This window comes from Protomyctophum parallelum, assembly GCF_964188405.1.
Source record: "Protomyctophum parallelum genome assembly, chromosome: 21".
Classification (NCBI taxonomy): domain Eukaryota; kingdom Metazoa; phylum Chordata; class Actinopteri; order Myctophiformes; family Myctophidae; genus Protomyctophum; species Protomyctophum parallelum.
Genome location: NC_139713.1, coordinates 38469157 through 38494822, shown reverse-complemented (window position 1 = coordinate 38494822; position 25666 = coordinate 38469157). Strand labels below are relative to the sequence as shown.

Below are 25666 nucleotides of genomic sequence, written 5' to 3'. Positions count from 1 at the left end.
GGGCCCCCATAGCGCGTGTGCACGTGACATTTTCGTGTTTTTATCATCTTCAACAAAATTAACAGCCAATGAAGGGCCTTGTCAGGGCGTCAAACCTAGTACCTCCTGAGAGCCCTGTCAAAGAGCACTTATATGGAAACTGGCCCACCTTTTCCCCCATACCGTAGGCCTACTTGTTTTTCCCCTTTTTAAATTTATTTAATTCATGTTTTTATAGAAGTGTATATTTGTACGTCTCAAAATGTTCTGATTAATTGAAAATGGTGGACCCTGTTGTAAACAAGTGTAATGCTTATCATGGTGTCGTCCACAGTAAGAGTTTTTGTATTGACTTTCGTTTGAAATGTACCCATTCTGCATACTGTGAAATAAATATTTTCAATCAATCAAAGTAGGCTACGACACTTAAATTCAATCTTGTTTTCTTTTTGTCTTGGCAGCCATGGTTTCCCAAAAAGGTTACGTCACTGTTGGGAACTTTACTCCAGTGTGTGGGGCCCGGGGAGGGAGGGGGGGGGGGGGGGGGGGGGGGGGGGGCAGTGCAGTGTTGCCACCAACAGGATTAGATTCAAAACAGAAAACACACACTCACTCACTGAACCTGTGTGGATGACGGCGGGCACCCAGCTGGATGATTAGATTACGACGAGGACTCGGAGGAGCAGGCTGTACTGCGCCTATAAATGATCAAACGCGCGTATCATTTAGTTAAGGAATAAACGAGCAGCTGGGATCCGGGGATCCGGGGATCCGACCCTCTCACACAGGACGGGACCTCAGTCAGTCAGACTCAGTCCCGTGTCCGCCCGCCCCGTGGTGTCCGCCCGCCCCGTGGCTTGCAGTGAGTCCACGCTGAGCTCAAAGAAGCAGCAACAATGGACTGCGATCTTCTCACAGGGAACAACAGCCCTCGGTCTCCGCCCGGACTCACTGGATAACATTATTATTATGTGTGTGTTTGTTACTTGCTTGTTTTAAACGGCGGTTTGTTGACCGGACTACCCCAGGACGGAGGATGCCGGCGAGGAGGAACAGGTACAATCTGGTGGACGACGTGTTGGACTCGAGGCTGCCGCTGCACAACGACGAGGCGTATCAACACGGGATACATTTCCAAGCCAAGGTTAATATGCTTGATATATTCATGGTTATAATTCACACAGACTAGTGTTTTAAGGAGTCGCGGTCGCCGGTTAGAACTAAATTGGAACGGATCGGCAGGTGCACACTGTTTGTTTCCGCTGTTGTAGCCTACTTGCAGGACGATTTGAACACATTGGCGCCCGGGCTGTGCTGAAAGCAAAAGTACGGTAGCCTATGTTGTGAATTCAAATCCAGTAGTAGGCTATACTGCTATAGTATAGCTACTGCGAATTAGGCAATTATTTGTCTGGGCAGGATGTAATACCGAACATGTGTTAAGACAAGTTGAAGCATTCAACTCTTGTGCAATCTTTTATATTGAGTAAAATGTTGTTTTCGTCAGTGTAGGTTTACCGTTTAAGTAATAGGCTGACACGTTTCATAATGTGACTTATGTTTTTATGACTTTTGGGGAGTGAGACAGTGTTGCAATACTGTAATTTCCCTCACACACAACTTCTTGGGCTACAACAAATCAACAATTGTCTTAAATGTATTGAAATGTAGTGTAGTAACTTAAGTGTGGTGTAGTAATACTGTTCTGGAGTGGATACCATGCATACAAACTTTTAGACTAATGCTCAAGTGTATGCAGACAGACAGACAGACAGACACTCATTCCTTGTTTATGAGACAAAACCTGATGTCCCTGGGCATGTCATGCACAAGAATTGTCAAATATTTAGAAAATTAATAGTGTAAATAAAATAGCTGAGCTGTTGTTGTTGTTGTAGGCCAAGATCTGCAATTTTCAATGATTGTTATAGCCCCAGGCCATGCTATTAAGTGTGTGTGTGTGTGTGTGTGTGTGTGTGTGTGTGTGTGTGTGTGTGTGTGTGTGTGTGTGTGTGCACGTTGTCCCTGCAGTATGTGGGGAGTCTGGATGTCCCCAGACCCAACAGTCGGATGGAGATCGTGGCAGCCATGAGACGGATCAGGGTAAGAGAAAGTTACTGTATACTCTTTTGAACATGAACTAATAATCACATTTGAAATGGGTGAAAACACCATAACACAGCGAGAGGGCAGTTGATTTAATCGGCTTGTTGCGTCACTGTGTCACACTCAACGGCATATGAATTAGGCTTTACTCTTCAAATGTTTCTTGGGAAATAGGATCAGTGTGTGTAGTAGATCTCAAAACGCGAAAATCTAAACAAAATACAAAATGCCTGCCATACGTAATGGCTTAAATTCAAATGTGACCGTGATCCTCAAAATAATGGTTAGGGTACCAAAGCAAACAAACGTCCTATTGCAGGAATATACGCAAATACGAATATACGTATTCTGTGACGAAAGAGGGGGAGTTAAACTTGCAGCATTCAAAGTACAAGGCACACAACGCTGAAGTGCACCTTTCCGTCTTTGGGAGTGACTCCAGCTTTCAAGGGCAGGTCATTGTTTGCTCATGGGCACGTGTGTTTGCTTTACAGTCAGGCGCCTTTGATGAAGCTCTGTGTGTGGCATCGTTATTGTGCTCTGTGGCGCAGAACCAACTTTCTGCTGATTAGCTTTAGGGTAGGTTGATTCACACTATGGTCCCGGATGCGCACTCGAGACCACTTGGCAGATATTAGTGTGAATGCTGCGTAACGTTCCCGGGAGCGGATCACCCAACCGTTCCCGGGAACGCATGGAGGTAGTCTCGGGACCGATTGAAGTGTACTCGGATAATGGATCGGTGCAGTGTGAACACATTGAATACAGTTGAATGAAGTGTACTCTGGTGTGGAAGAATCAAGGCCAATGTGAATCGTGGCCAGCGGGGACCAGTCAATCGTATTCGGGAACAGTTTGAATCAAACTGACTCAGTGTGAATCTGCCTCTGTCTCTATGCCTTCTTCTCACTCTGTGACTCTGTGATTCAGGCCATGGGCGGGTTTGTTTTGTGATTGTGGCTGCTTGGGTTGAGACTTAGGCTCTTACTGTTGTTTATGCGTGTGACTATTACATACTGTAGTAGTAGCCATATCACGATTGTTTGAGGTGATTATAGGACCACAATGGAAACTAAGTCCCCGGGACTTTCTTTGCATTTTGTCATTTTAGTCTTCTTAACCCATTTTGGGCGGGAACCCCTTTTGGTGTTTTAAGCATTCTGTTCTACTTTAGCTATTGAAAAATAGCAGATCTACAAGCTCGTAGCGGGGCACTCGGTGCGCTATTTTAGAAAAATCGTGAAAATGTGGCGCAAATCTTTGAATATATATATTCTGTCAGAGTGAACGTTTTCAACTCAAATCTTTGCTCCTGGGGGGGAGGTCCCTGGAACAACATATTTCCTGATGGGGTTGGTGGCTAATTGCATATAATTCTGGGGCTCCTTGACATGAAATAGTTTGAGAGCAACTGATATAGAAACATACGTTTTTCTGAAAACTGTCAGGTTTTGGAAGACATTTTGGTATCAGGTCGAAATGGGTTAAACCACATGCTGTTTACATTTCTGACTACATATTCAAATCAATACAACATTGCAGTTGCATAATCCTCGTAATCGCATGTATCTTATTTTAAGGCGTGAAATGACCCAAATGGTCCCACATTTCAAAAAGTCTTGTTTGCTCAGTTAAGCAGTTTGTTGGGAGGAGGTCTGACCAGGACGAGATATGGCTCAGAGTCAGAAATAATTACTGAGGGTTTGGTTTAAGTGTGTTCTTGGCAATGTGTGTGTGTGTGGACTGAATAGTTTATTGAACATGAATGTAAAAACAGCAACGGAGACACTCAAACACTCAGTTCAAAAGGGATAGAAGAACCTTGTTTCCATTTAGGCCCTATGCAACCTATGCAGTGTGTGTCTTGTGTGTGCATTCTTTTTTCCTCCCTTTACTGTAGTCTGTCTATACTTGAGGAGAAAAGAAAGCATTTATTTTCCTCTCAATAATGAATGAGTTGCTATATTATGGATCTGGATCTCGGCCTTTGGGACCAGCTATCTATCTACGCCTACATATGGGCGTATCAGGTTTGTTTATGGTTATATGTCAGCAGGAAATTGTATCATTACTCTCTACCCACCTTTTTTTGAGGGGTGCTAGCCCCTCCTATGCACAGCTTTGTGGGTTTGATTGGCTGAGCACGGAATGTGATGTGTGATGAAGTACAGTGTGATGTTAAGATTGCCCCTCACTTCACACGGGTGTGATTTCGATGTAGTTATGGAAAGTTATGGTTGCATGAATACAGCCATTACTTATTTTGCTCGTCTCACTCTCTAATATAAAACCTATAGCGCACCGCACACACTGTCAGTACTTAGAGGGACGGGAACGCATCCGTGTCACCTTATAGCTTTGAACCACTTTAACCATTATTTAAAACTTTAGCTGTTGAAAAATGGCATATCTACAAGCTCATAGCGTGGCGCGCTACGAGTTTGTAGATCTGCTATTTTAGAAAAATCTTGAAAATGTGGCGCAAATCTTTGAATATATATTCTTTCACAGCGAACGTTTTTAACTTGTGTCTTCGCTTCTGGGAGGGGGGGGGGGTCTCTGGAACAAAATATTTTCAGGTAGGGGGGTCAGCTAAAAACACATTTTGGGAGGCCTTGACATGAAATAGTTTGAGAACCACTGACTATAGAAACAAAGGTTTTTCAGAAAACTGTCCGGATTTAGAAGACATTTGTAGAATCTGGTCTCAGTGGGTTTTAATGACCTCCATGCAGCACGTTTAGTTAACTGAAAATGGACTGTTCTGTCTCTACTATGGAGACAATGCTTTGTATTCAGACTGGAACAACAATGGCCTGTTTGTGGAGATTCTTTTTAAAATATGAATTAGTTTTAGAATTATTTGACTAGTTATTACGAGGAAACCCTTGATTTTTACATCCACACGGAAGACAATTACACACCCAGAAAAGCCATGTCATCTGTTTTTAAACTAACAATACTATCATCGCAATATCAACGTTTTTGGACAAAACTATAGTGATATTTGATTTGGTCCATAATATCGCCGAGCCCTAGTCAACATCACCAGACCACCAATATCTGTCCACTCCTTACTCGATACCCACACGCCACACACAGCTGCCACTCCAACAGCGAGGAAGTGAAGAGATTAGATTATGGGTCATATGTAGGTTTTGTTCAAAGTTGTCCTACTATGAGTGGTCGGGGGGGGGGGGGGGGCTAGGTCTTACTTTCACATTTTCCATGAATTAGGCTTAGCTTCTTTCAATTTGAGCAGTGGCATGGAAACACCCACACACACACACACACGTGTGTGGGTGGGGGAGGGGGGGGTGGAGGTGGAGTGAGAGAGAACAAGACAGAGAGTCGACTGAAATTAGTTTCTCAGTGTGAAAAACGTTTTCTTTTTTTCATGACCTTTATTAGTTTGGCACCTGAATCGCTTGTATTTGATAAACTCTGACACTCAATCATCCAGCTCCTTACTCTACTCTACTCTACTCTCTCTCTCACACACACACACACACACACGCATAGACGTACACGACTACACATGCGCACGCTCACGCGCACAGTCATGCACACGCGCACGCTTATAATACTGAACACGGAACGGCAACAAACAACGAGACCTCATGACTGACTGAGACCACCATCCAGAATAGACATCCTATATAAACATCATGACTGAGACCTCCTCCATCCATCTGGCATGAATATCATTGGCTCCAAGATTTGAACAACAGTAAGTAACCCACCAACAACAAAGCCCAGGCCCTGAAAGTCAGTGAAATGGGAGCACAGCCCAAATTGTGGGATTAGGGGATCTATATGGTGGGATGGGGGTTTAGTTGGGGGTGGGAGTTGGATGTGATCAGAGGGAACCGTTATGTGGGATGGGTGTTATTTAGGTTGTATTCATGTTGCCAGATGTACAGGACAGGAACATAGTGGGTGACCTACATGAGTAGTACTGGATTAGGCCAGAGCCCAGTCTGGATAGCAGAGTGCCGTAGTTTTCTACTTTTTCTGTTTTGTAATGTGTCTAATGGAGTCAACCCATTCTGACCTGAGATCAGATTCTAAAAATGTCCGTTTGAAAATGACAGTTTTCTGAAAAAGCTGTGTTTCTATGTCAGTCGTTTTTTGATTTTTCAAAAATAGCAGACCTACAAGCTCGTAGCGCGCCACTCGGTGGCGCGCTACGAGCTTGTAGATCTGCTATTTTTAAATAGCTAAAGCATAACGCTTTAACACCAAAAGGGGTCCCCGCCTAAAATGGGTTAAAATGACACTAATAGACCCGGCTCTGAGGTGTGGTTATATGATAATGCAAATATTGCAAATAAGTCTTCCCACTGTGCATAAAAAGGTTTCTTCCTGGAAGCTGAAAGCCGTTGAGTCAAAAGGCCCAATCGAAATACACCGCTTTGGTGACACACTAAAATGGGCCCCTCCCCTAAGTCCCCTTGTTATCATACAGTTCAGGTGCTATAGTGAAAACCAGGTATACTTAATGAACTGGTGGGTGTGGTTACATACAAACTCTTGCAAAAAAAAATCTTGGCTAGTGTAACATAATACCTGATGATAATGTTGAGTGTGTGTGTGGGGCGGGGAGGCGGGCAAACTCCTTCTCTTAAAGTGAACGTGGATGGCGGCACTAGGAACTTCATGAATGCTAACTGCTAGCTGACAGAGAAAGAATTAAAAATGCCTTCTTAATTCAGTTTTCTGAAAATCCTGTGTTGCTAATATCAGCGGTTCTCAAACAGTTTTCATGTTAAGAACCCAAATACATACTGTATATGTATTTGGCCGCCGACCCCAAATCTCACGGCAGAAGACTCCAGATCTTCCCCGTAGGACTCCTCTGTCTCTTTGTGTCCCAATCAAGCAAAGAGCACACAGAAGTGGATTGTGTTCTGGAACTCATTTGTTGGAAGTGGACGGTAGACTCTGTGGATTCCCAAGGGGTCCTTGAGGCATGCAGTTCCAAGGGGACCCCCAGCAAAATGAGGAAGAGTTTAAAACAAAGCTCTATTTTGAAAAAGAAGAAGAGATCTGAGCCCTTCAAAAAGGATCAGAGGAGAGGGCGTGAAATCAATGTGCCGGCACTTTAATCATGTCTTATTGAAAAGTGTTAAGAGCCGTCATGTTTGGACCAATTGCACGCCCTCTCCATGGTTCTCGTTGATCCTAGAGAAGCACCGATGTAGAGCGCCAAAGTGATGTCACTCACTCGCTCATCCCCTCGATTCCCCTGGTTCACGACGGATGTCATTTCTCTATGGAGAATATAACATGGGCTCATCTTAAAAATCGTTTCATATAAGCATTTTGGTCCAAAAATAAACAAGGCTGTCTCTGCGTTATTGTCGGGGAGGTGTCTCTGTATCGTTTGTGACAGTCAGTCACTCATATATGATAGTCTGTCTCTAGTGAAAATGTAACTGATTCAGTCGCAGTAACAATAGCGTTTTACTGTTCTCTTATTTTTCAAACACAGTTCTTATATATTGTATTCCTGCAGATAAAACCTGTGTATTCGCGCCCTCTACCGATATTGACGTCGGACTTCAGTGCTCTATACCTTTTTAACCCTATTTGCATCTCCTGTATCTCCTTTTATTTGAGCACCAGACCTGGTTTCTCATAGCCTTATTTTATTTCAGGTGTCACCTCCGCATGTCACTATGGTGTGTAGCCATTTTTCTCTTATGGGGGCTGCTTGGCCCAGATCTTTTTCAGATGGCCATTTGCAGGTGTTTTAGAAGCACAGATGTACATGTACTTGGCCCATCATTGCAGCTCTAGCCCATTCTGACCGGGCACCCATTTTGGTGTTGGCAACTTGGCATCATGTTATGCTTTAGCTATTGAAAAATAGCAGATCTACAAGCTCATATACGAGCTTGTAGATCTGCTATTTTTGAAAAATCGCAGACACTTTTAGAATCTGATCTCAGGTCAGAATGGGTTAATAATGAAACTGTCAGGATGTAATAGACATTTTTAGAATCTGATCTCAGGTCAGAATGGGCTAGACTAGTCAGCATTGCCTGTCCTGAGGCCCAGGTTTCAACACGTCGCATCACGAAATGAGGGCAGGGGAGAGGATGGGTTTTTTTATAGGCTATGTTTGGGTGTCTAATCTATGCAGACTCTCTGTATGAATATGTTTGGACTTGTATCAAATTCTGCTATCTCTTTTCTCTGGGTCCACGGTGATTAAAGTTCCTGAGAGAGCTGATTAAACGGAGAATGAGGTGTGTGTGTGTGTGTGTGTGTGTGTGTGTGTGTGTGTGTGTGTGTGTGTGTGTGTGTGTGTGTGTGTGTGTGTGTGTGTGTGTGTGTGTGTGTGTGTGTGTGTGTGTGTGTGTGTGTGTGTGTGTGTGTGTGTGTGTGTGTCAACGCTTTCCATTGGCACCAACACGTTTTTGTAAAGCAGGATTATGAATCAAGCACAGCATCAAGATGTCAGTGTGTGGATAAAGAAAACCTGCACACACACACACACACACACACACACACACACACACAGTGTGGTTGGTTAAGAGACCAGACTCATCAGTCTTACTTGGAGCCCAACAAAAAGTTCAGTCAGCAATCCACTCCATTTAAAAATGTTTCAGGATGTTGGAAAATGATGAAGGGCAAGCCAAACCATGGACAGCTCATGTACAGTAATGATGACCTGAGAAATCTACTGTATGTGTGCCCCCAATCCCCGTGGCAGCAGCATTGAGAGACGAAGTGAATGCAGGGACAATTGTGGCTCCAAATGCTCTTTGAAGTGCTGCTGGATCCATACAGGACCTCACAATGGGCCCTATAGATTGTTCCCCAGCAACTACTTCATTACAATTCTCTGGATTGGGGCGGTTTCAAGGAATTTCTACTTTTCTTCTTTCTTTTCTCTGGGACGGGCGTCACAAAGGGAGGCTGTTGAGGATCACAGCAGCTGTGCAAGCGTCTGTCAGTGGCATTCATCTGGACAAGATGTCTATGGAGTGTAGGGACTAGGAAATCAACGTAGCATGATGTTATCTTATGTCCCAATTAGTTTTTTTCTCAATTAACCAAAAGTAAAGACTTTTTTTATATAATATTTCACTGGTATATATTTCTAAATACAGATGCAGTCTAATTGCATGCACAATCAAAAATATAGGTTTACAACTTCACACACGCACACACGAAACACTATGTGGTCGATGTTCTGTACAGTAAGGCTGCACAATATATCGTTAGTGTGTGTGTGTGTGTGTGTGTGTGTGTGTGTGTGTGTTTGAGGGGAGGGGGGGGAGTACGTTGCATTGTTAGCCCTGGTCCAGTGCATTAGCGAACTAACACACTTTTTAGAAAGATCGTATATTTAGTAGACTAAAACTAGACTAACTATAACTGCATTATACAACCCATGTACTACTTGGAAATTATTATTTATTTTTTCTTTTCTCTTATTTCTATTTTTTCTCTGTTTTCTCATTGTTGTTTTTATGTAAGTAACTGTCTTGTATGTACGTCTGCTGTGTTGTCCTTGTGTCTATGTAAAGAAAACCCTCAAAATAAATAATATAATAAAAATAAAATAAAAACTAGACTAACACTAACATCCCAGGTGACTAAAATGTGACTAACTAAAATGAAAACTATTCAAGAGACTAAAATCTAAATTTGCTGTCAAAATGGACACTGGATGAGGGCAAGGTTAGTGGTGGCCATTGTTCTGTGCGGTTCTGAGCGTGCTCCTCAAACCTTTAGGCCACCGCTGTTGATGGATCTCAATTAACAGATTCTGTACATAGGACGTCTGAGAACGTCATAAGGACCCCGAAATATTAGTACTATTGACGTGTGAGGACGTCCTAGCGACGTCCCAGCGACGCGGGGCGAGATAAGAATATTCAGAATTCTTCCTATTTTTTTTTTTTGGCATTTCGCTTTTCGCTTGCCGTATGCTAACGCTCAGTGCAACTATTAGCTTGTCATTGACTCCCATGTTAGCGCGGCGGAAAGAATGACTCGTATCTCCTAATCCAAGGCGCTCTCCGCGGTGATGAATGGATCGATATGCTGGCGCTTCATTTCTGCTCCTCATCCGTCTCTCCCGCAAAATATGAACTCTTTTTGGAGCGTAAAAAAATATATTAAGATGATCGGGGATCTGAAGTCTCTTTGTAAAGTCAACTTTTTTAGGAAAGTGTTTCCGGTTCATGGCTTTCAAAGTAAAAGCGATCAGACAACTCTGGCACCCTGTAGCTTCTTTTTTTGATGCATTTCCTGTACTAAATGTGTTAGTGGTAGCCATCCACGTCCACATTGTTCTGCTCCTCAAACCTTTAGGCTACCGCTGTTGATGGGATCTCAATTAATAATGTATATCCACTTTTATATTGAAAGTATGGATCAACACACTGGCATACATGGACCATTATATGTGACGCTGCCCGGTTGGGACAGTGGGGCGTGCGCCGCTGTAACTCCCTTGGTAAAATGACTTTCATTACTTACACTGCATGTGTGCTTAAAAACGCCTGTGGTTTCCAAGGCTATATAGAGGCTGACGGGGACAGAATTGATCAATATCAACCTAGACCAGAGTTAATAATGTGGCATAGAAGGAAGAGGGGGAACAAAGCAACCTAGCTGGCGTGCCACGAGCCAAGGAGGTGCACTTTGAGTCGTCATTAAAAACATCCCTTTAACAAGGTCAGTACTAAACACTGGCTCTTATACTCCGTCGCGCAAGTGTGTCACCCTACCTGAAATCAGACGATCTATAAGCTCACAACGCTCCGGGGTGGTGAGGCGTCGTGAGCTTGTAGATCGGCTATTCCAGGCGGGCAACTCTCTCGTGGGAGTATAAATGAAGCATGAGTGCGTGCCCCTGGCAGTGAGAATGGAACTGGTCGCTTCAGTGGCTCTCTGACAGACACGGTGGAATGACAGGCTGTCCCGGTAGGACACTGACGGCAGGTACTCGGCGAGGCACCTGTACTCGCATCAGGAAGTACAAAGAACAACTAGGGCTGTGTCGCCATTACAAATTGACAATTTGAACGATTAATTGTTGACGAAATGTATAAAATGTCTTCTAAATCCAAACTGTTTTCTGTCAGGATTTGCGACACATTTTCGCGATCTTTCAAAAATAGCAGACCTAAAAGCTCGTAGTGCGCCACTCGGCAGTGAAAAGCCAGAATAGATTTGCCAATCCGAGAACAACCGCATGGTCTTATGGGGAATTGTGTTTTTTTTATTATTGCATAACAAAGTGATACTTCAGTGAGGTAATACCCGTACAGGCATGAGAGCACTGGGATGTGTTTGAACTTGTCAAAGGGATGTGAACCTGCATCTACACTACAGAAACCTAGGAATATACCTCCAGGGGCCTCTTTTTGAGCGGGGCCTAACCGCTCCAATGACTGGCTGCGTCCGTCCGTCTGTATGTTTAGAGCAGTGTTTCTCAACCTATGTACCGCGGCACTTTACTGTGCCTTTGAAATCTCCAGGTGTGCCTCGAGATTTTGACCAAAAGTAACACTAGCCCTCCCCCGAAAGCGATAGATAGGCGTCCTATTGTTGCGTTGTTGTTGTTGTCACACGTCTAAATAGACATGCGAAAACAACATGACGACGGAAAAATAGACTCTTCACTCTTAACGACCATCGGCCATAGAAATGTTAATCGCCTGGCAACTTTACTGTATAAATGGGGCACAGCACAGACATTTCGCTCCCTCCAGAAAGACACCACCAGAACCCGACAGCAGCACACACAGCGCCGCCGAGTCACCTCCACCTGACGACGGCACAGCAACAACAGCAACAACGGCGGCTACTACTAACGCAACGCCTACAAAGAAAGCCCCTGCCAGACTGTACCGCGATGATTACATGAAGTTTGGATTCACGTTTACTGGGGATAAAACGTACCCGATTCCGCTGTGTATAGTTTGTGGATTCAAGCTTGCAAACAGCGCATGGTTCCGAGTAAACTGAAGCGCCACCTTCATACCAATCATGATGAACTCGCTACAAAGGACAAACACTTTTTCGTGAGCTTGAAAGAAAAAAAGGAGAAAGACACAACGAAGCAGGCAAGTCTCTTGATACTTGAAAGAATATCCAGCCATCACAGCCAGCGCAATGGCAGTGCTGCTCCCCTTTTCCACAACCTACCTGTGAGCTTAGCTTTTCAAGCCTGACTTGAAAATGAAGAGCTCCGTGTCTGTTTGTCCAGCATCCAGCCAGGATAAAAACTCTTTGTTCAGGAAAACAAGCTCAAGGTTCACACTAAGACAGAACTTGTCAAAAATATTTACTTTTCTTTTTATCAATTGTTTTTTACGATTTTCTTTGTACAAAAGTGCTCAAGTTTAAGACCATTGTATTGTGGCAAAAGATTTTTGTTCTTGTCTTTACAACTCCTTTTTTTATTTAGAAGTATTACTTTGCATTGACAAATTGAACATGTGTGTGCTACATTTTGTATGAGTTTTCAAAAATAAATTGGTGAAACTGAGGCACTGTCTCTGTCCTTTTCTTTCTCTTTAAAGTAATTTGACGAGTGCTGTCATGTGTGTTTTTAAAAGTATATTGGGTTCATATATATATATATATATATATATATATATATATATTATATATACAGTATATACACACACCATATATCTAGGTGTGCCCCGAGATTTTTAGGCTATGAAAAGTGTGCCCCGGGACAAAAAAGGTTGAGAGACACTGGTTTAGAGTACGAGCAGCTGCAATACGGCCATTACACTGAGCACAAGGCCATTACACTGAGCACAAGGCCATTACACTGAGCACAAGGCCATTACCATTACACTGAGCACAAGGCCATTACACTGAGCACAAGGCCATTACACTGAGCACAAGGCCATTACACTGAGCACAAGGCCATTACACTGAGCACAAGGACATTACACTGAGCACAAGGACATTACACTGAGCACAAGGCCATTACACTGAGCACAAGGCCATTACACTGAGCACAAGGACATTACACTGAGCACAAGGACATTACACTGAGCACAAGGACATTACACTGAGCACAAGGACATTACACTGAGCACAAGGACATTACACTGAGCACAAGGCCATTACACTGAGCACAAGGACATTACACTGAGCACAAGGCCATTACACTGAGCACAAGGCCATTACACTGAGCACAAGGCCATTACACTGAGCACAAGGACATTACACTGAGCACAAGGACATTACACTGAGCACAAGGACATTACACTGAGCACAAGGACATTACACTGAGCACAAGGACATTACACTGAGCACAAGGACATTACACTGAGCACAAGGACATTACACTGAGCACAAGGACATTACACTGAGCACAAGGACATTACACTGAGCACAAGGCCATTACACTGAGCACAAGGACATTACACTGAGCACAAGGACATTACACTGAGCACAAGGCCATTACACTGAGCACAAGGACATTACACTGAGCACAAGGACATTACACTGAGCACAAGGCCATTACACTGAGCACAAGGCCATTACCATTACACTGAACACAAGAGCTAAAACTGCAGCCAGCTAGCGGTGTTGTTGAGCAGCCCTGCACCGGTTGGGGGGGGGGGGGGGGGGGGGGGGGGGGGGGGTTGTGACTGTGTGTGTGTGTGACTGTGTGCGACTGTGTGTGATTGTAGCACTGGATATAAAGGCCTGTGATTTGACGGGGTTAATCCTATTACTGTGGTCAGGTCATGTCAGTCAGACCACTGAGTCAGTCAGCTTCCATGCATTGTCATAATATCCATCCATGCTCAGGAAACAAAGAGGATTGATGCCATTTCCAGCTTCCTCTCAACTCTGCATTCTTATTTATGCAAGGTTAGATGTGTTCAAATGGGCGTACAGGCTTTAGTTCCGACATACTATTGGTCGGAACTGTCATTAGACAGACAACCTAACCCGAACCCATGTTTCCGCATGTCGGACCTTTGGTTTGTCTGATCTGCGTGTGCATCCCTTCAAAAGTAGGTCTTTATTGTTACATCCTGTGTGTACAGTCAGGTACATGAGAACAAATGGGAAAAAAATCACTGTGAAAGAATATATATTCAAAGATTTTCACACGATTTTTCAAAAATGGCAGATCTACAAGCTCTGTGCAGCACTCGTTTCTCAACAACTAGGTTACCAACATCTATTGTAAACATTCTGTGAGCATTGCAGATGCATGCAAAGCAGTGTTTCTGTTGTAAACATGTGAGCATTGCAGATGCAGTTAAAGTAGTGTTTCCCATTCAAATATCCCTTTATTGTTAATTTCGTATTTTGATAAAAAAAATAAAATAATCTATAATTTTTCGAAATAATTCCGTGAATTAAAACTTTGGGAACCACTGCTGTAAAGTGACCTACAGTACATTATGCAAACCGTAGTAGCCTCTGGCTGTGGCCCTGCTCTACAAGCCTACGACAGGGCATCGTGACTCAGAATTGCCTGGACACCCCCCCACCCACCCAATGTTTTCAGAGGCTAGACATGGATCTTGGATCCGGGGCACCATCTGTGCCTTACATACATGCCCCAAAAAGCCCCCAAGAAGAGAGGGGGGGGGGGGGGGGGGTGCTCTCTTAATGCCCAATAATCAGTAGCTTAACCCATTAAAAAGACGGGAAAAAATCTGTGTATTTTAGTTAGTACCACTTAAACCATTATTTAATACTTTGGCTATTAAAAAGAATTGCAGATCTACAAGCTCGTAGTGAGTAACTTCGTACCACGCTATGCGCTTGTAGATCTGCAGATTATTTTCTTCTGGGGGTGCCTGGAACAAAATATCATGTCATGGTTTGGTTCTCTTTCTGTATCTCCCCCTGCCCAGTTCTGTCTGTCTTTCCCACTGCAGCTCACACTTGGGATCTTTATTATCCCATTCTGACCTGAGATCAGATTCATACGAGGTTTCCGCCGGACAAACACTGGTCTGTTGAACCCATTCTGACCTGAGATCAGATTCTAAAAATGTCAGTCGCTCTTCGATTTTTCAAAAATAGCAGACCTACAAGCTCGTATCGCGCCACTCGGTGGCGCGATATGAGCTTGTAGATCTGCTATTTTTAAATAGCTAAATCATGACATGACGCTAACACCAAAATGGGTGCCCGGTCAGAATGGGTTATAATATAATATGCCTTTTGTATTCCTTATGTAGACATTTCTTTAGACCTGTATCTTTCGGTCATAATCTCTCGAGACAGACGGTTGACTAACGAAGAGGGTGCTGTTTTTCCTTTTTTTTGCCGATGGGTACCCAGATTGTTTGGGTCATGACCCACTCCTCATGAGAGGTCATGACCTCTCATGAGGAGTGGGTCATGACCTCTCATGAGGAGTGGGTCATGACGACTCATGAGAGGTCATGACCCACTCCTCATGAGAGGTGAGAGTAGACCCACTCCTCATGAGAGGTGAGAGTAGACCCACTCCTCATGAGAGGTGAGAGTAGGCCCACTCCTCATGAGAGGTGAGAGTAGGCCCACTCCTCATGAGAGGTGAGAGTAGACCCACTCCTCATGAGAGGTGAGAGTAGACCCACTCCTCATGAGAGGTGAGAGTAGACCCACTCCTCATGAGAGGTGAGAGTAGACCCACTCCTCATGAGAGGTGAGAGTAGGCCCACTCCTCATGAGAGGTGAGAGTAGACCCACTCCTCATGAGAGGTGAGAGTAGGCCCACTCCTCATGAGAGGTGAGAGTAGGAACAAAGATTGCTCGGTAGACGGAGAGCTCCGTAGCTCGTCATCAGTCATTTTATGAGTAATAAAGTAACCAACATATTTCATACTTCAAGACTATTGTCTGATAAATTGAACGCACGAGTAAAAGGTCCAGAATTACGCCTTATGCAGAATAGCCCATCCCAAGTTCTCAAAATGTATGGAAAGGAAATCTTAAGAAAATAGCCGATTTACAATCTCACAAGGCATCGCAGCGCGACACCTTGTGAGCTGGTAGATCGGCCATTTTCAAATAGCCAAAGTACAATGTATATTAAAAAAAAGTAAAAGTTGTAAATACTCAAGTAAAGTAAAAACACCTCAGAATTGTGCTTAAATACAGTACTTTAGTAAATGCACTTAATTAATTAAAACATTATTGTCTGGCTACGCGAAATGTACTGTACGACTTTATTTTCCACAATACAACCTTGATTTTCTTTCAACCAGAAAGGGCTTCGACCAATCCGTGAGTGACAGGTGCATAAACGTAATAGCCGTGGACAGTGTTTGATTGGCAGGGACCAACACTCTGTCAGACAGACACGCCTTTAGTTTGAATGACCGACACATTACTGCAGCTTGTTATGGACACATAACCTACAGGGCCATGGACTACAATTCCCATAATGCTTTGGTGCACTGAGTCCAGTGTCCATGACATCATGGACACTTTGAAATACTAAAATGTCTAAAAACACAGCCGGGGCATGGTGGCACAGTTGGTAGTGCTGTCGCCTCACAGCTAGAAGGTCCTGGGTTCGATTCCAGCTCGGGGCGCTGTGGGTGCTGGCGGCGTGTTTCCTCCTCCGCGTCATCAGTGCCCATACCCGAAGGCGGGGTTGGCAAAAGGGCCTTTCTGTGTGGAGTTTGCATGTTCTCCCCGTGTCCCCTAGGGGTACGTACCCTCACAAAAAACATGCAGTAATCCTGGTCACTAAACTGCCTCCCCCTGGCCAGCCGGGGCGCCTGATGGAGGGGAAAGGAACTGGTTGGAATAACGTGTTCCTTACACGCGATACGTCCAACCAGGGAAACTCCCCCCTGTCAGGTATAAAGGAGCAACTTGGACACTCAGGCATGAAGGAAGCATGAGTTCAAGTCCGTTGCTCTCCCCTTGTCCCCCATATATGGGGACTAGGTTGGTGGAGGGTGTGTAGAGCCCATGATCACATTGGATGATTGACACAGGGGTGAAAAATGGGTTACAAAATCGTGGGATAAAAAATATAAAAAAACTAGAAAAAGTGCCCTTCTGGGCACAGGTCTCCACCAGGAGGATAGGAGAGTGTGTGATGTTTGGCAAAATGTTTAGGAGTAATTTAAACATGTTTGTTTGGGTGTGTGTGTGTGTGACGTTTACATTGCCACAGCAAAAGTGGAACAAAACAATGAAAATTAGAGGTAAAAACACTTTTCGGCCAGTTATAGCGCCACCTTGAGGCTGAGTTGAAATTGTTCATGTGGCATTTCTTCCTCGGCCTAGTGGGAATGTGCGTGCACAATTTCACGGAAATCACGCGATGTGTTCATGATTTGCAGCGTTTTGTTTGAAACTGAGCACTCCTGTGAACTTTGGAAGCCAATCTTAACCAATCAGGATGGAGTCTGAGAAATCTGAAAGACCCGTTTTGTTGAATGGCTCTAGAGAGACTGTGTACCAATTTGCGCGATGTTTGGACAAAATCTGTAGGTGTACTGTGCAAAAACTTGTTTTGCACAAAGCGGCCTCCTGGTGGCGCTATAACAGGCCGTTGTGGAAAGAGGCAGAGGTTCATCGTTGGCATCCAGGGAGTGTGTGTGCAAAATTTGGCATCGACCAGGTTAACGGTGCGGGAGATTAGCTGCTCACGGACACACACACGGACGGACACACACACGGACACACACACACACGGACGGACTGGTGGAGACAAAAATCTAATCTGTGATGTACATATCGAGTCATCGACATCGTCGGACCCATGCTGCAGACGCTTTTGAAAACAACATTCAAAATAACTCTTCATAGGTGTAAAGTGTAAACAGTCCAGCAGCCGTGCAGCAAAAGCCTAGCGTGCAACTAGAGGTCACTTAACTGCAAAGCTCGGATTAAGAAACAATGGCGTCATTGTTTGCCAGCAGCTTCTGTTGGAAGTCAAGAGGTTCATCCCAGTGACATCCAGAAGACTCGGAGGGCCTGAATTACAGGCCGCCTCCACTGGGAGGGAGCTGCCTCTTGGCCAAAGACGGGTTGAATGAACCTGGAAAAACAGCTTGTGACAGTTGAAGTAAGAGCTCGTCTTACCATCATCACCATGGAATGAATGAATGAATGAACCAACGGTTTGATTCAGTGGGATATTCTCTCGACACATATCGAGGAGCGCAGTACATTAACAAAATGTTTTGCTTTATAGGTTTCGACATTCAGTTTCTCTTTACGGTTTTATGACCTTAATTGCACCCAAACAACCTGAACTTTGAACATTCAGTGGATTTGCTGTGGTCTGGGGTTTTCTCTGTGTCTGTGAAGCCTTTTGAGCTGCAATGAAAACGGGCAAAACAGTGACATCTGCTGGCAAATCACATTGTCAAATATGGGATTTCACACTCCACAGGAAGCACTTCTTTGAGCCAGAAAACCCCAGACCACAGATAATCTACTGAATGTTTATAGTTCAGGTTTTCTGGGTGCAATCAAGCTCCGAAAACCTACAAAACTTTTTATGTTACAATCTATTTTTAATTGTGGGAAAATGGAAGGAAAATCTGTTGTGCAAATGTGCAATCATTAGGAAGAAACTACTGTAGGTTGAGTTAATTTGATGCATTTCACGAACACAGTTTACCGACACAGTTTACATCTTTTAGTAATTGCCATTGACTGTTAGGATTGTTACTTGTTTTTATTGCGTCACGTTGACATCCACCCAGGGACTGCAAATCAGATCAGAGCTCTTAGCCATTTCGGCATTGCCCCCTTTTATAAGGATTCTTCAAAAGATTATACCGTCGCCAATCGCAGGAAAGTGTGGGCGAGTGGTCAACGGCCAGAATTACTTCTCCAGTCACAGGCAGCAATGGATAAGAAAATGATCACAGGTTCAACTAGAACTGCACTCTGTCGAGTGCATACTTGCTTGTTGCACACTAGTAGGCCATTTATGGCCTACTAGTGTGCAAGCAGAGCGCGCAAGTACTGTCAAATCTCAGTAATGACTACTTGTGCCTGATACGGCAGTGGTGCCAGAATGAAACAATGGTAATTGTTTTTATACACTTCAGAAACATAATGTTGTAATGAATACGTAAGTGACGACTTTGGATCGTGACGTATATGTCAATCAGTGCCTCCCAAGACTAAAACATATCGTCAATACGTCACTATCGAAAACCAATTACACTCTGGCATTGGGTCCTTTAATCCACATATTTCTTACGTCATCATTGAGAGCTATACATATATACTATATGTATATGTAATTTGTAAGTTGATTAGCGGTATACTGTGGTTACTTTGCGCCGTACGCACGTCCCAGCCAACCCGCCACTTTTGATGCGTATGCACCGTCCCAGCAAATTGTGCCTGATACGGCAGTGGTGCCAGATTACATACATGTATACACAGGAGCATTACCTTTAATCCTCCCAACACTAAAACATATCGTCATTACGTCACCATCGAAAACCAATTACACTCTGGCATTGGGTCCTTTAATCCACATATTTATTACGTCATTGAGAGCTAGTTATACATATACACACCATGTAATCTGGTCCCAGCAAATCAGGCACAATTTGCTGGGACGCTGCATACGCATCAAAAGTGGCGGGTTGGCTGGGACGGTGCATACGAGCCGGGCGAAACTATTACTTGCGCGCTCCGCTTGCGCAAGTAATAAGTGAACAACGAGAACACAGGCTCCATAAACTGGCCGGCAGAAACATGCTGGTGTTGTGATCTTAAAGGGCGACCATCTAAAGGCCTATTCATCGTCTGTATTTTTGGTGGTGACTGGTGAGGTGACCACCACTCCGGTGGTGAGCTGACCACCGGAGCTGAAATAACGTTGAGTGGTGGTGAGTAAAAACAGAGAGAAGGGCTGGAGCGGTGGCGGTGGTTTGCTCTTCACCACGGCTCGTGACGTCATGTTGTAGTTGGGTGGTCACCGAAAAACCAGACTAGTATGTATGAGCCTTAAGACCTCTAGAAGTCTCCATCTGACCTTGGGCTGGTGGGTGAGGATCCGTCGAGCCGCAGGCGCGGAGAACATAATGCCAACACAGCGCCGTATTACACATACATTCTAGAGTTTATTACACGCACAGAGAATTATATACAGTAAGAACAGTGGATCTATGACGTCCCTAGTAGATTATGGAAACCATGATAAGAAGAACAGAATGAGCAGGAACACGCATGCATCTCTCATATCAATATGTACAGTCAGTCCCTCTGATGCAGTAGTGGACAATCATCCTGTCAGGGTTATCGATATGCTTATGCCGATAAATGTGTTGTCACCGAGTCATTGCAGCTGAGGCCACATTTCATTACAGCTGGCACGAACAGAGCGACCGCAGTGGACAACCTGACAAACGGAGAGTGACAGAGGACAGGGCTTTTAACCCATTCTGACCTGAGATCAGATTAAGAAAATGTCTATTACATCCTGACAGTTTCATTATTAACCCATTCTGACCTGAGATCAGATTAAAAAAATGTCAGTCGTTCTTCGATTTTTTTAAAATAGCAGACCTACAAGCTCGTATCGCGCCACTCGGTGGCGCGATATGAGCTTGTAGATCTGCTATTTTTCAATAGCTAAAGCACGACATGATGCCAACACCAAAATGGGTGCCCGGTCAGAATGGGTTAAGGACACAGGCTAACCAGACACAGGTGAACATGACGTGCAATTAACTCATGACTGGCTGTCAGCTATCGGGAACAAGATTAACAATTTATTAGCACACAATTAATTACCTTGAGGGGAATGACCATAGAGTATTAAAAGGATGGAGACTAAACTGGCGCGAAGCTCCGCCCCCTCCGCTATTCATGTCAGTGGAAGTTGCTCAGTGGCGTTTTGAAGCACCCGGAAGGCTGCCGGAAGGACCGTCTATTTCCGCAATTTCTTCGCTGATTCAGCATTTGGACACAAAATGTTGGTGTCCGGAAGTCCGGAAATGCGGAAGTGCAGCTGGGCTTTAACATTGGGCGCTCGGTTTTGCACGGGGTTTCCTCGTCAAGAATCCACGGGTCGGCCCAGGCCGTGGCGTAACGGTCTGGGCACCTGACTGGTAATCCAGTCGCAGTGTGCCGCGGGTTCGACTCCCGAGCCCGACACGGCCTTTACTGCATGTCATCCCCCCATCTCTCTCCCGTTTCCTGTCAGCCTACTGTCTGTCCCTTCAAAAAAATCAATAAAAGGCGTAAGCCGCAAAAAAATATCTTAAAAAAAAAAAAAAAAAAGAATCCACGGGTCCGCCTGCAGTCCTTCCTCTTACCACTAGGGCCCAGCGCTTCAACATTGGAGTGCATAGCTGGCCCCTTGGGAATGACAGAGATTCAAGACAGGAGATAGCTGCTAGGAAAACAGGAAACGGTGTCACTACAAAATAAAATGAACACAGCTAAGAAACCAGTGAAACTATTAAAATGTTGCTACAAAATAAAGGTACACGGGGAGACGGATCATGATTCATGGCGTATACTGCCATATTGCATACGAAATAAAGTATACTGCCATATTGCATACGAAATAAAGTATACTGCCATATTGCATACAAAATAAAGTAGATCAGCGTATTGGTGTCATCTTGTAGTTATGAACATGACTAGTTGCACTTTATCAAGGGAATGTGTGCAATCTCTTGTTTGTGTATGTTGGGAGTTTCACGGTGTGAACGTATGTGAACGTGTCTGTTATCTGTATGCAGCTGTGACTCTGTCTCCAAGACAAATGTCTCCCAAGGGAGACAAATAAAGACAACCTTGAACCTTGAACAGAATCCTGTTTAAGCTAAACCAAAATCCACTCCAGCAGTGCACCATTCATTTGTTCTGTGTCCCTCAATGGCACTTTGTTGGCATTGAGGATGTTGTACAGCATCACTGTCAACACACACTGTGTTGCTATGATATATCAGTGTGATTTGGACTGTCTACTAATACTAAGAGATTTCTGATTGCTCAGCCGAATAAAAAATGTGGTCGGTGAGCCAAAAAAATAAGAAAAAAGAACTGGTCGGTGCCAAACTTACAGTATGATGTACTCTAAATAACAAAGGTGTGTGTGTGTGTGTGTGTGTGTGTGTGTGTGTGTGTGTGTGTGTGTGTGTGTGTGTGTTCTCAGTATGAGTTCAAGGCCAAGAACATTAAGAAAAAGAAGGTCAGCATCGTGGTATCTGTGGATGGCGTCAAGGTGATACAGAGGAAAAAACTAAAGGTAAGACAGAAATACTATTGTTATATCAGGTATAAAATTATACATTTTAAGATGAAGGTTATCTAAAGGGAAAGGGTATTTTGTTACCCTGGCTGCGCAGTTGTGCTGCAAAAACAGACGCATCTACAATCTCTCAACGCGTAGCGAACAGAGCTGCAAAAACAGGCAGGACGCGGTGCTTTGAGAGCTTGTAGATCCGGCTTTTTTGCGACGTGCAGTGAGCTGTTCTCACTTTACTTTTATGACACGGATACATCGTCAATCGGCGATTTTTGGACAGACGATGGGCGATTGAAAAAAATTGGCATATCGCCCAACCTTAGTTACAATGCGCTAGACCTATGGGAGATGGACTGCTGAGTTGCAGTGCAACAGTATTTGCCGCACGACTTCAAGCTGTGCTCCTCATACATGACCTTGCAGTTGAACAGCAAGTGCTCTACCGACTGAGCTACCCGGACACAAATAGTAGAATAGTAGTAAGATGATCTTATGGATTATTAACCCATTTAGGGCTGATGTTGAAATAAATAAAAAATCTTCTAAATCCTAAATATTTTCACGATTTAAAAAAAATAGCAGACCTCCAAGCTCGTAGTGGCGTGCTATGAGCTTGTAGATCTGCTATTTTTCAATAGCTAAATTTCAACATAATGTTTAAAACACCAAAAGGGGTTCCCGCCCAACATGGGTTAAACCACTTTCAACCTGGCACACCTATTTTGGGAATATGCGCAAGGAATTAAAAATAGAAGATATTGAATTTGAGCTATTCGGCGTACGACAAAGTATACTCTAGGCCAGGGGTTCTCAACCTGGATTTAACCAGATTATTATTTTTAATTTTGTATTATTTTTGCAACTGAATAGCTGGAAATTTTAAATTAAGAGTTTACATAGTACACATATAACATGCATAAACTTTCCTTAATGATTATACTGTATCTGGTTAGCATATGTATTTATTTATTATGTATTGTCTCTAGTATTAAGGTTATTGTAGGGGTCAATTTGTATTGGGCGGGGGTCGCAAGACGTGGCCAAAGCATTTCCGGGGGTCCCCGGCCAAAAACGTTGAGAACCCCTGCTCTAGGCAGGAATTAAGTGCTTCAAACCGTTTTAATTGTATTGCACAGTTTTTCGTTTTTATTTCATGGAAAGAGTTGATGCATAAGAGACTGTCCATAAGGTATACTGTCAAATGGGTTTTTGGATGTTTTGAGTGATGTTCTCTGTTGTACGTCCACAGAGGAAGGAATGGACCTGGGATGAAAGCAAGATGCTGATCATGCACGACCCTGTCTACAGGTTAGTCTCAGCCTTGAACTGACCTACACATAGAACACGACCCTGTCTACAGGTTAGTCTCAGCCTTGTAGACCCTGTCTACAGGTTAGTCTCAGCCTTGAACTGACCTACACATAGAACACGACCCTGTCTACAGGTTAGTCTACAGAACCTGTCTCAGCCCTGTCTACAGGTTAGTCTCAGCCCTGTCTACACTACAGGTTAGTCTCAGCCCTGTCTACAGGTTAGTCTCAGCCTTGTAGACCCTGTCTACAGGTTAGTCTCAGCCTTGTAGACCCTGTCTACAGATTAGTCTCAGCCTTGAACTGACCTACACATAGAACACGACCCTGTCTACAGGTTAGTCTCACCCCTGTCTACAGGTTGGTCTCAGCCTTGTAGACCCTGTCTACAGGTTAGTCTCAGCCTTGTAGACCCTGTCTACAGGTTAGTCTCAGCCTTGTAGACCCTGTCTACAGGTTGGTCTCAGCCTTGTAGACCCTGTCTACAGGTTAGTCTCAGCCTTGTAGACCCTGTCTACAGGTTAGTCTCAGCCTTGTAGACCCTGTCTACAGGTTAGTCTCAGCCTTGAACTGACCTACACATAGAACACGACCCTGTCTACAGGTTAGTCTCAGCCTTGAACTGACCTACACATAGAACAAATAACCAAATAACAATATTATGACATGATCTAACTTTGATATATAATCCGTCAAAGTGGCAATACAATAATTGTAACCAATCTGGATGGTAGCATATGGGCTCTATTTTCGTCCATTTAAGGGCAGCTGTGGCTCAGGAGGTAGAGCAGGTCGTCCAATGATCCGTGGGTCGGCAGTTCGAATCCCTGCTCCTCCTGTCCACATGTCGAAGTGTCCTTATTGGGCAAGACACTGAACCCTACATTGAAGTGTCCTTATTGGGCAAGACACTGAACCCTACATTGAAGTGTCCTTATTGGGCAAGACACTGAACCCTACATTGAAGTGTCCTTATTGGGCAAGACACTGAACCCTACATTGAAGTGTCCTTATTGGGCAAGACACTGAACCCTACATTGAAGTGTCCTTATTGGGCAAGACACTGAACCCTACATTGAAGTGTCCTTATTGGGCAAGACACTGAACCCTACATTGCCTCCAATGAGTTGGTCGGCGTGAGCTTGCAGCCATTGCTGTGTGAATGTGGGAAGGTGAGGACGCTGGTGTCGACTGTTCGCCACTTCACCTCCCAATGTATGAATGAATGAACCATTGTAAAGCGCTTTGAGCACTTGGAAAAGCGCTATAAAAAGGCAATTCAGTACCCATTATGCCCCTGAGACCCTGTTGTGGGGTAGGAGGACACCTGCCTGAAACGCACGATATCTCCCCTGCTCAAGAACCATGTTCCGGTTTTGCTCGCCAGTCGAAATTGTGTTTCTCGCGTGGTTTTGACCTGGGTTTGAATCGTCTTTAAGGACATAAATCTTCTGGATTTAAAGGCTTTAAATCTCATCACACTATAGCCCCTTGTTTCCAAACTTGAAGCAAACAAAAAGAGCCCACCTCCATTGTAATGTAGAGCTTATAGGCTTGTTCTTTTAGCACAAACGACACACGGCATACATTACAATGCTCTGCTCCCTGTGGAGCCACAGCCGCTGTGGACATAGACTTAGAGCAGTTTAGTGCTGGGCATATGAATGGGCTGTGCTTGGCGGTTGCATGCTTTTAGTAGCACTATGAAGGCCTTCCCAGGTGCTTTAACCCATTCTGAACGGGCACCCATTTTGGTGTCAGCATCATGTTATGCTTTAGCTATTGAAAAATAGCAGATCTACAAGCTCATATCGCGCCACCGAGTGGCGCGATACGAGCTTGTAGGTCTGCTATTTTTGAAAAAAATCGAAGAACGACTGACATTTTTAGGATCTGATCTCAGGTCAGAATGGGTTAATCAGACCAATGTGTGTCCAGTGGAAACCTCGTATGAATCTGATCTCAGGTCAGAATGGGTTAAGCGTGCAGGACAAAAGTGCACAGATGCATGCGTGCCAAGAGCAATTAGACTCATCAGGCATCCTGATGAATTATCCATGACTTTTGCATG

The 25666-nt window shown here is 44.2% G+C and overlaps 1 protein-coding gene across 1 annotated transcript; it reads left to right on the top strand.

Annotated features, from left to right (window-relative positions):
- Positions 1-834: 834 nt before the first annotated feature.
- On the top strand, positions 835-23615 carry LOC310878997 (carboxyl-terminal PDZ ligand of neuronal nitric oxide synthase protein-like; the record flags this gene model as incomplete). The annotated part of the gene is made up of 4 exons (XM_083793413.1): positions 835-1123; positions 2011-2082; positions 22193-22285; positions 23535-23615. The coding sequence occupies exons 1-4, from the start codon at positions 1016-1018 to the stop codon at positions 23613-23615; spliced, it is 354 nt and encodes a 117-aa protein (XP_083649539.1). The 5' UTR covers positions 835-1015.
- Between the last annotated feature and the right edge of the window lie 2051 nt (positions 23616-25666).